The following is an 11,542-nucleotide window of genomic DNA, read 5'->3' on the forward strand; positions in this document are numbered from 1 at the left end:
TGTTATTCATTCAGAATAACTTCTTTTTTCATCTGAGTTTCTGAAATTAGCTAATTAAGCCTGGTATTCACACTGGTGGTTGGGTAGGGCTTGTATAGGGTTGGTTTGCCCAGCACTGAAATGCAGCCACCTCTTGGTTCAGAGACAGTAGCTGTTCAGCGGCTGCACAGCAACACTGTCACTTCTTGTCCTAAATGATTGTTCAAAGAATTATAGCTGCAAGCAAAATGTTTGGGATGAGAGAATGGAATGACCAGAGCTGGAATGTGCTTTGGGCCCTGATTCACAGCCCAACTCTTGGGGGAAAAGAGCAGGGTCTGCTCAATAACACAAGGTTAGGTCCTTGTTGTATGGTCTCTGCTGATCAGTGCAGGATGCAGTGCCAGGCTTCCCAAGTGTGTTTTCATTTGTGAACTAGATGAAAAGCTATTTAAAAAACCAAATGAGTGGGTCTGTTAACCTGGCCCTGCCAAGGCACAGAAGGGGCTGGCTGACAAAAGTGAATGACAGTGTCAGGTGCTTAGACCTTCACTGAGGAGCACAGTGTATGAAAATGAACAGAATGGGGAAAAAGGGAAAGCAAAACTCAAAAGGCTGTGTCTGTTTCTCCTCCCTGTCTCTCTCAGCACTTTGTCCTAAACCCACCTGTCTCAGGGTCTACACTACAACATTAAGTCAACTAAAGTTAAGCTGATATGAATAAAGCAGTGCTCCATGTCCATGCTTGCCTCTTCTCCTGGCAGTATGCGTCCTCACCAGGAGCACTGAAGGGGGGACCTTGTGGGACAGCTAGAGCCTGGCAGCCCTGGGACTGACAGCCTCTGCTGTAGGCAGGGGGCTCATATCTGGCCCCTGCCCAGCTGTTAGGTAGGTGCTGGCTCACAGCTGGGCCCCCCCCACACACACTCCCCAACAGCTTGAGCTGTCAGCTGGGGGCTGAGTTCACAGCTGTGAGCCCCTGCAGGGCTGTTTCACAGTAGGGAATCTACCAGCAGCAAAATCAATATTCTTGACAATTTCATGGCTGCTGTTATTTCACATTTCAGTTCCTGCTCTGGCTGTCCGCCCATGGGGGTGAAGGGGTGTTCACAGCTGGAGTCCTCTCCCCTGTTGCTGATAGCCCAAGCTTTGAGCCCCATGTGGGGATCACAACTGGAGCCCCTGCGGTTTGAGAGGAGCAGAGGGACCAAGGGGGCTCTCACCATCCTAAATCCAGTTTGTAGCTGAGCAAGAAAGGCCGGGAGACAGCTGAATTAAATACAGCTGTTTATACAGCCTCCCAAGCAGCATGCTCTGCAGGAAGTGCTCAAAGCAGCGGTCTTGCTCTTGTGGGGCTTTTTTCATCCTCTTGGCTCATGCATAACAAAAAGGAAGTGGAACTGGCTCTGTACAAGTCAAATAATGGAGAACACATGTAGAGATGAAGCAGGTGTGAAATTGAGATAAGAGGGTGCTGAGGAAGGGAGATGACGAACCATGTAGGTCTTGCTGTGAGCTCAGCTCCAGAGTGTATCAGGCTGGGATACAAGAGTGACCCTGCCCAAGTGTGCTGGCAGGAGGGCTTCATGCATCAGCTCCAACACTCCCCCCAAACTCAATGAGGGTTTCACACCCTGTCCCCCTACCATCTTGGTTCTGGTCACTGCCATACCCAAGCCCCTCTTCTAAACCAAAACAAACACAGAACTCATTCTCCACTACTAAACACACCTGGGACAAAAGTTTTTGTTCTTTTTTTTACTTTTACAAACTTTTGAAAGAATCACTGAGCAGATAAAATTATGTGATCTGAGAGCCAAAAATGGCAGGAGCCCCATGAAACCTTCATTCAGGAGTTTTCCCATGGGGAAGGGAGGGCTGGAAGAGAAATTAACAAGAGATTCATTGAAGTGAAAGCTAGGTGCTGGTACCAAAACAAAGGCCTCACAGGCTTGGCAGACACAGCAGTTACGATTCTAGTCCTATTAAAATCCAAGCACTAGTAGAGGCTGGGTGTGAATAACAGGTCCCCAAGGGCTCATACTGCCCACCCCTGCCTGAGTTTAAAACCACCAAATGGGATTTAATAGCACCCAAATGAAGCAGGAATTAAACTAGCCAACTGGTGAAGCCCAATGGCATAGATGGCTCCCAACACTGGGGATTGGGTACCAGCTTGGCCACTGCATTAGGAATTTCAAAGTAAGTGAGAGAGAACAATCAGTGAAAATTAACAGGCACCAGCAGAGGGCCCAGGCAGAGCGGGAATCTTGGGTGAGGGAAGATCGTCAAGGTCACTCACACATCTTGCTCTGTCAGTTGGTGTGAATGGTTCTAACAGTTTCATTTCTTCCCTGGTTTGGTCAGGAGGCTGTCACTGTGGGGATAGAGGAATGAGACATTACAGTCTGGGAGGCACACATGCAGGGGCTAGAGTTTAACAGTTGATCCAGCCTGACATTTGGAGAAGAGTTGGCCTCCAGCCCTGGCTTCACTAGCATGTCTCTCAAAGCTCGATGAGCCCCCTGGGAGAGGTAAAAATTCAACCCATTTTGCAGTGGCAGAAATAAAGGCAGAGGGAAGAAATGACTCAAGGTCACAGCTGAAACAGAACCCAGGAGTCCTGACTACCAGGCCACCTGCTTTAACCCATTAACTTAGCTACCGAAGCCTGGCTGGCCTTCCCCTGTGTCACACGTGGGATTCAGCTGGGGAACAGACTCTGGGCCCAGGGACAGGAGATCACCCTAAACACCATAAGTCTTTGAGAGCATGGAGGGAGTTCCAACCTGCTTGGAGAAAGCCTATGGAGAAAGGGATCCTGTACAGAGAAATACACTCCTCCTCTCCTCCCCCACCAAAAACCATAGCAGCCAAACACACCCACAGCATGCAATTCCCATACCAACTGCCTCCTTCCATGATCCCACCCCTCCTCAGTCTGGGATCTCCACACCACGTGTGTCTCCTCCACTTTCAGGAACCCACCCTGATCCCATCTTGGCCTGCACTGACCATGCTGCTAAAAATACTGATTCACCACCCATCTGGCCTCCAACCTCTCTCATCCATCCATGGCATTATCTCATTCCCATTATCCCAGTATTGGAGCACCTCACAGTGTGATGCATTTGTCCTCACCACACTCCTGAGAGCTACGGCAGTGCTATAAGCCCCATTTTACAGCTGGGGAGCAGACAGAAACCAAGACCTACATCCTCATAGGCCTTTAAGCACCAAACTCCCACTGACTTGCCCTAGGGCACACAGGAAGTCTGTGGCAGGGCAGAGAATTGAACCCAAGTCTCAGGCTAGTGCTCAAACCACTGGACCATCCTCTTCCATATGGCACACCTCCCTGGCTGCCTGAAACTCTGGGATACCCAGCAGCCCTGCCTCCCATGTGATGGAAAAGGGCTCACACAAAGTGACCTGTGCCTTACCTTCCTCTGCATATCAGGAGAGGCAGCCACAAAAGAGAAAAGAGAAAAACTATTAGATTTAACTTGATTTGAATCCCGAGCTTTAGAAATATAAGCAAGGCCCTCCCATGCTATCCGTGGACTCACCCCACTCAAGAGAAATGTGATTCAGAGGGACAGAGCTCCAGAGGGGTAACTCTGGGGCTCAGAACACCTTTAACATTCACATAGAGAGGGAGTGAGTTTGAGGGAGGAATCCATCTTCTGGAGCTATTTGGAGCCTCTGTGACACTCCCCTCCCTCCCCCCCTTTACCTGGTGAAGCCTTCATCCTGTAGGTTCAACTGTAAGTTATCAGCTGTGAGATACACACGGTTCTGCGACGCCGCAATCTGGAAGAGAGACCAAGTGAGGGCAGGGTGGCTGGCGTGGGAGCGAGTTCACAAAGGGGTGGAGTGAATGAGACCCCTCCACTCAACTGCCCCCTTGCACACACATTTTTGGGTGGGACAGACTCTGTGCTTTTGAGTGTAGCCTAAGTCCTTGGAAGGGGTCTCGGGTTATTACATGGGTGAGTTGCGAGCAGTCAGCCTCCAACCCAAACCCCACTTTGCCTCTGACATTTATAATGGTGTTAAATATGTAAAGAAGTGTTTTTAATTTAAAAGGGGGGCGGGGGTCGCACACAGAGGTTTGCTATGTAAAAGGGGTCACCAGTTCAAAAGTTTGAGAACCACTGTGTTAAGGGGCTTCCAAGAGAGGCTGGGGAATCCCCATCAGGTTAGGAAACACCTATCAGGGATGCTCTAGGTTTACTTGGCCCTGCCTGAGTACAGGGGTCTGAACTAGATGACCTCTCGAGGTCCCTTCCAGCCCTACATTTCTACACCTGCTAATTGAGGCAGCACCAGTTAAACTTTAAACTCAGTTTAAACACAGATTTAGTTAAAACTGGTGCAAAGTCATGTGTGGACATTTCTTAGTCTGATTTATGTTGATTTACCATAAATCAACACAGAACTGGGTTCAGTGAACCAATATAAGCCAGGCTTACAACCAAATTACGAGTGTCTACATGGAGTTCTATATTGGTATAATAGCATATCTTGTTCAAGTAGTACAAGTATGAATAAGAACAAAGCCATGTCCCACATCCAGTGCCATCAGATTTTGAGAACTAGTGCTCATTTCAACTTCCCATCACATTGACCTTTGACCCCCAAGCAGGCATGTGCCCCCTTTCCCAAACCACAGGGTACTGGGGCCTCTGGGTGGCTGTGGTTGGGTATGGGGTGCTGAAGTTTGATATAGATCTGCCTTTACGGTTGGGGGGTAGGAGCTTCCCCCCACACCAAGATCACAGATCAGTACAGACAACCCCCACCCTGACCAGAATGGTGGGGGTGCAAAGGGGCAAGGTCAGGAGGAAGCAGGTCACATTCGCCTTAGACTCATCACATGGCCTCTGGGATGGGTGGGGGGAGTGCAAACAAGTTAGTGAAGGGGCATGAGACAACCCTAGGCCCCCAACTCACTGTCTTGGAGATGTTTTGGGCAGCTCGGATCTTGCGCAGCTTGATATAGCCTGGGTTCTTGCTCAAGGCTTCACCAATGTGAGGATGACAGTAAGTTAAGGGGGGAATCTGCTAACAGACCCCCACCCAACTTTCCCCTCCTGAGTGTCACCAGATTCTCTGAAACAATGCTCACTGAATCACCTTGACCTTTGACCTCATGGGACACCACAAGCCTCCCCAAGCCAAAGGCAATGGGACTGAGGGGCCGTAGCTGGAAGTTTGATGTAGATTAAGTAAGGGTCAGTTGGGAATGGAGGCTCCAGCCTATCACCAAGATCACAGGCCAATGCAGACAGCCCCCATGCTCTGCCCAGGGAAGGGGGACAAATGATAGAAGGCAAGTCACATCTGCCTTCAATCCATCACATGGCTTCCAGTATGTGTATTGTGGGCTGAGACAGACTCCCAGAATCCCTGTGCTCCAGCACGCCTCCCCAATCACACCCACATGGCATGAAAAGGATATCATCTTGGCAGCCGTGGCTTCCCCCTCTGCCTGGACAATCTTCTGCTTCTGTTCCTGCTTGGCCTTCTCCACCAGGAACTGGGCTCGCTGGGCCTCTTGCTGGGCTAGGGAGGGGAAAAGGCCAAAACCAGAGACATTAGAACCAGGTTCCGTCCTTCCAAATCCCATGGCAGGATCCTTCCTACAGTCTATTCCCTGGGGCTCGTACTTCTCACAGCCTGCAGTTATGGTATCACCATAACTGCCCTTGCCCAGCTAGTCATTTACTTAGATTGTCCATTTTTTGACACAATTTATGTGTTGGCAGTACCTAGCACAGGGAGGCTGGGGCCCTTAGGCACAACCACAATACAGCTACAAACACTAATAGTCAGGAACTGAGCGTATCTCCCTGAAGCAATAGGAACTAAAGCCTGCTGCAGGAATGGAGAATCTTCTAGTCCAGCTTCCATGACCAAGCACTTTCAAATGCTGCCCGTCAAATACACAGGTTCTGGATGCTGGCCAAAGGAGCCAGACTTTTGCAAGACCTGACTGTGATTATATCCATGTGACATTAGTGCCATTTTAGACAAAACTTTCGGCACTGAATTTCCTTATACAAAAAGGAAAGGAATGGAACTGCCTGTGGCTAACTGTCCCAGTAGGATTCCAGAGTTCACCTGTCACAGAGGCAGATGGGCTGAGGATTCCAAAACAGAAGGGCCGCTCCTGCAGCACTCATCCCCTAACACTGTGCTGAGGCTTGAGAACAGAACCAACTCACCCACTTGCTTAGCCTCAACAGCCGCTGTGTACTCGCGGCTGAAACTTAGCTCTGTGATGGCCACATCATCCAAGATGAGGCTGAAATCCTTGGCTCGCTCTGTCAGTTCCCGTCGGATTAGCAGAGAGACCTGAAATGAAAGAGTGGGTAGGAGGGGCAGAAGGACAGTAACCCACAGATCTCTTCCCAGTTACCATTCCCTCCAGAGCATCATTGCCCCCCTCCCCTTCAATCCACTTCCTAGGGCCCCTAGTTCCCAGTATCCTGAGCGATAAGAAGAGGATTCTTGAGCAGAACAGGACCCTTGCATAGGAACCTAAGAATTGCCAGACCAAGACCCACGATCCATCTAGTCCAGTACCCTGTCTCTGACAGTGGCCAGGGCCAGCTGCTTCAGGGAAAAGTACAAGAAACCCTGCAGCCAGCAGATGTGGGAAAATGTGACCATATTAGGTTTCAGCCTGGTCTCTAATAGTCAGAGATTGGCTTAAACTCTGAAGCATTAACTAACTCTGGATAGTCCTGATACCTATATGAATATCCACTCTCTTTCAATCCTGCTAAGTTCTTGGCCTCAGTGACATTCTGTGGCAATGATTTCCTCAGTTAGTCACTTTCAATGTCATTCAGAGTCCTCGTGTTCTTGTGTTCTGAGACAGGGAGAAAAGAAGTTCCTGATCTCCCTTCTCTACAGGGGTCATTATTGTGTAGACTTATGTCCCCTCTTATGTCTCCTTTCTAATGAAACAATTCCAATCTGTCTAGTCTCTTCGTTTTTCCAGGCCCTTGATCATTCTCATCACTCTTCTCTGAACCCACTCCAGTCCCGCAATATCCACTGGAGATGGAGTGACCAATACTGCACACAGTATCCACAGAAGGCTGCACCAGTAATTTATATAAAGGCATTATAATATTCCCTGTATTATTCACAATCCCATTCCATACGCCTCCTCATATTTTGTTTTCCTTTTTTAACCACAGAGACTGTCACTGAGCTGTCTGTGTTGCCCAGGTCTCTCTCCTGAGCTGATACAGTTAATTTTGAATCCTGTATAGCACAGAGGTTCAGCTTTTTCCCTCCCTCATGCATTACTTTGCATTCATTGACACTGGATTTCATTTGTCATCATGTGACCCATTCCCTTAGCATGTTTGGGTATCTCTGAAGTTCCTCCCAGTCGCCTCTGGTCCAGACTAACCCAAATAACTCTTATCTGCAGATTTTGTTTCCTCACTGCTCACCCAGGTCCCTTACAGATCATGAACACATATTAAACAGCATGGGATCTAGTACAGTCCCTTGAATTCCCAGCTGTTAACCTCTAATCAGGATGCAAACTAACCATTTATTCCTACTCTTTACTTTCTGTCTTGTAACCAATTTTTGATCTACAGCTATATGTTGTCTCTCACCCCCACAATGACTGAGCTTCTTTAGTAAGCTCTTGTGTAGGACCTAGTCAAAGGCTTTTTGGAAGTCTAAAGAAATGGCAACCCTTTCTTCTTTATCCACTATTTCTCTTACATGTGCAAGTAATTCTGAGATGTATGAGACATGATTTTCCTTTGCAGAATCTGCGCAGGTTAGACATTATCAGATCATGAAATTCTAGGTGTTTTGTTGTTTATAATCATTTCAACCTGTGTGCCAGGAACAGATATACGATTAACTTCATAGTAATCCCTCAGATCACTCCTAGAGCCTTTTTAAAATATAAGTACACCATTTTCTATCCTTCAATTCTCTGGAGCAGAGGCTGGTAATGAGAGTGTAACTATTTTGTTAGCAGCTGCGCCACTTCATCCTGAAATTCCTTCTGTAACCAGCTGGGCCTGGTGATTTTGCCTTTTAAATTATCAATTTGGAACAGACCTCATATTCACTACCAGAAAAGAACAGATTATGGTAGGAATCCCTCCAACATTCTTAGTGCTGAAGACTGATGCAAAGAAAACATGCAACTTCTCAACCAAATCCTTAACTGTACCTCTGATAAGGCAGGGGACTCGCCAATTCTCTCAGGCTTCTTGCTTCTCATATGTTGAAAGAATCTCATTTGTTTTATTTCTTTCGCTATTTGCCCTTCAAACTCTATTTTGGCCCTTCTAATTTCCCTCCTATACATTGTCTCCTATAATTTATGCTCCTGTTTATTGGCTTCATAAGTCCCACCTTTTGAAAGATTGCTGTTTGGCTTGAATAACATACTGAATCTTATTCAGTTATATTGGTTCACTCCTTGGCTCTCTGGATCCCTTTTAGTTCAACGCACCCATGTTGCTTCAATTATTGTTTTTATAAGTAGCATCAATTCTACATCTTTGGATTTTACCTCTTACTTTTATCGTTTAACTTCTAAAAGGGCCTTTTGACTAACCTACTCATTTTACTGAAATCTCCCTTTCTAAAGTTTAGTCGAATTTTTTGATACCCTAACTGCCCCATGGATGTTGAGCCTTATTATACTGTAGTCACTATTCCTTAGTGGCTCTGCTACTGTCACTTCTTGACTTAACTATCAGTTTCTTAAGACTAAAAGGAAAGTGTTCTTTTTTCTCTTGTGCTGTCTAGAACTTGCTTCTTGGAACAGCTCTCTCTTAAAATGTCAATCAATTGCTTCTCTAAACTTGGTTGTGCTGTTGGACCAGGCTGTGTGTGGGCAGTTGAAATCCCCCATTATCTTCATTAAGTTTTCCTGCCTCTGATGTCTCTCCACATTGTGCACTCAATTTTCTCTTTTTGATCTGGAGGCCGGTAACACATTCTTACATCTTGGGATTTGTACCCCTGGAGATTCAATGGTGTGATCCTGGCCAATGAGAATTTTTATCTCGCTGGATTCTATAGAATCTTGTAGATACAGCAGTGCTCTGCCATCTCTTCAGTCCAGTCTGTCTGACTTGTATAGATTGACCTTACGGTTCCTTCCTTAGGAGTCTACACTTGACCTCCAGAATCCCTTTCCTACATTTTCCTGTGTGTCTGGTCCCAACATGTACCAGGACCACAGGCTTCTCCTCGCTAACCAGAAGCCAGTTGAGGTGTCTCGTGGTATCTGCCATCATTGAACCTGGCAGGAAAGTGACTCTGACCCTGGTGTCAGAAGGCTAATCCTTCCACACTAGCCTCTGTCCCTTGTCCATTCTGTGCATCTGGGTTGGGGGGGGGGGGGGGAGGAGAAGAGAAGAGATCACTCAGACAGGCACCTCTGATAATAAACAGACCTGAGCTCGTTGAGTGATGAGTTGTGAAGCATTGAACTTGGCCACAACACTTTTGAGCACCTCGTTGACGATGGAAGGAAGGACCCGCTCCTCATAGTCCAGACCCAGACGCTGGTACATTTTGGGCAGCTCTGCAGCATTGGGGCGTGAAAGGACACGCAGAGAGATGTTCACCATCTGCAGATCTAAGAGACGGAATCAGATTGACTACATCCCCAAAGCCTAGCCTGGCTCCCACCAGCTTCGCCAATACCCCTAAATCTGCAGGCCCTACACCACTACTCCAGTCCTAGGCTCCCCTCTTTCTGCTAAAGTCTTACTCCTGGCTTGCAGCTCCAACTCCACTATTCAACTCCTCTGCTTAGGCTCCACATGCCCCCTAGTATTCTAGCACTGGGCTAATACAGAAACCATGGACAAAGAACTGTGTCCCTTCCTCTGTCCTGGTCAAGTAGATGGTCTCACCTTTGGAGCCCGTTGGGGAGGAAATTTTTCGGGGTCGAGCTCGAATATCATAAATTATTGGATACTGAAACCAGGGGATTCTGAAAAGCCAAGGAGAAAAATCATGTTATACAAACAACAGAGGTGTCACAAAGGAGGGAAAGGAGATTGGGATGGAGAGTGTATGTGTGTGCAATGGGAGGGAGGGGAAACAGTGAATCCAAGGACTTAATAATACTGGAGAAGGATGAAACCATATTTAGGGCACTAGCTTAGGACCTGGAAGACCACAAACCCCTTCTCTACCACAGCCTTCCTGCATGACTTTGGCCTTGCCTCAGTTCCCAGACTATAAAGCAGGGATAGTAGCATCACCCTGCCTCACAGGGGCATGGTGAGGACAAATACATCTAAGATGGTGATATGAGGAGCTTAAGTTCTACAGTAATGGGGACTACACCCCCAGAAGTACCACAGGTAGATCAGTACTAATGGAGCAGTTAAGCTATTACCTCAGCTGTTTCCTGCTAAAAACTTTAACTTTTTCCTGTTTTGATGATGACATTAAATTTCTAACAAGTGGATTTTTTGTAGTCTCTCCCTATTTATTAAATCCAGAAAGTGGGTGTGTCACACTTGATACAGTTATTTAGAGGATCTCAATTTAGCTGTGATGTTGCCACCTCATTGCTACAAGTTCCCAACTTTGCTGCTGCCATGTGGCTGAAGATGGTACCCAGCAAAGCTCTGTCGGCAGCACAGGTCCTTTCAGAGGTACAGCAAGATCTTTAGAATAGTTAGCAGATTTTAAGTTAAGATTTAGGAACTACAGAAATGTTTATGCTCCTGAGATTAAGGCTACTTTTTCAAAAAGGAATTTACTGGGGGTAGCAGTTAAAGTCTTGGTGTGATACCTGCAGGTGATCACAATCAAGAGGAAGTTGGTTCAAAGGTAATCTAGGGATGTGGATGAAACCCCAGGAGCACCCCTCAAGCACCTCTGACCCTTACCTGAAGTGCAACCCCTCGGCCAGGATCGTGTCTGGCTGGATCCCACCAATGCGGTTGAAGAATATTGCCCTCTGGCCTCCTTCCACTGCGGGGAGAGCAGACAGCAGTCAGGCAGGGCCGGGAGGGGGAGTAGAGCGGGGAGAAGAGAGTGGAGCGCGGGTCAGGCCAGGCCGAGCGGGTGCGGGGTGGAGCACGGGTTGGGCCGGAGGGGGCGGGGGGGTGGAGCACGGGTCCAGTCGGACTCACCGGTGAAGACCGACTCGCGCACCCCGTAGGCGACGGCGCCGGCTCCCAGCAGCAGCTTGAGGGCGGTGCCCATCCCGCGCGGCCCGGCGGGGAGGCGCCCCGCTAAGTCCTTCAGGTTCTGGGCCATGGGGAGTCCGGTCGGGCGCTGTGGGACGGACAGACAAATAGGCAGCCGCGTAAGTAAGTAAGTCAGTCAGTCAGTCTCGCTCCCCCGCCCCGCCCCGTCCCTTCCCTTCTGTGGGCCCCGACGCGGACTCCCCTACGGCTGGGAGCTCAGCCCGCGCCCCCGAAACCAGTCCTCACCTGCCCCCACGTTGCCGCTACAGGAGGAGGGAGAAAGGGCACCGGAAGTGTTCTGTTCTAACCCCTCCGGCAGGAACCGGTAACCGGAAGAGGCTCACCCC

General features: G+C 48.4%; 1 protein-coding gene across 3 annotated transcripts; it reads right to left on the reverse strand.

Moving 5' to 3' along the window:
- Positions 1–1,722: 1,722 nt before the first annotated feature.
- PHB2 (prohibitin 2) lies at positions 1,723–11,534 on the reverse strand. Of its 3 annotated transcripts, XM_027831789.3 has the most exons (12): positions 11,442–11,534; positions 11,139–11,283; positions 10,893–10,977; positions 9,903–9,982; positions 9,438–9,622; positions 6,210–6,339; positions 5,444–5,547; positions 4,936–5,013; positions 3,716–3,792; positions 3,423–3,428; positions 2,282–2,356; positions 1,723–1,857 (listed from the first exon to the last, which is right to left on the reverse strand). In XM_027831789.3, the coding sequence occupies exons 2-11, from the start codon at positions 11,263–11,265 to the stop codon at positions 2,323–2,325; spliced, it is 906 nt and encodes a 301-aa protein (XP_027687590.1). In that variant the 5' UTR covers positions 11,266–11,283; positions 11,442–11,534; the 3' UTR covers positions 1,723–1,857; positions 2,282–2,322. The 3 variants fall into 3 exon arrangements, with proteins under 3 accessions (XP_027687590.1, XP_027687591.1, XP_007069704.1); XM_027831790.3 differs by having other exon boundaries at positions 1,723–2,356; positions 9,438–9,568; XM_007069642.4 differs by having other exon boundaries at positions 1,723–2,356.
- Between the last annotated feature and the right edge of the window lie 8 nt (positions 11,535–11,542).

The sequence above is a fragment of the Chelonia mydas genome, chromosome 1, assembly GCF_015237465.2.
Source record: "Chelonia mydas isolate rCheMyd1 chromosome 1, rCheMyd1.pri.v2, whole genome shotgun sequence".
In the NCBI taxonomy this organism is placed as follows: Eukaryota; Metazoa; Chordata; order Testudines; family Cheloniidae; genus Chelonia; species Chelonia mydas.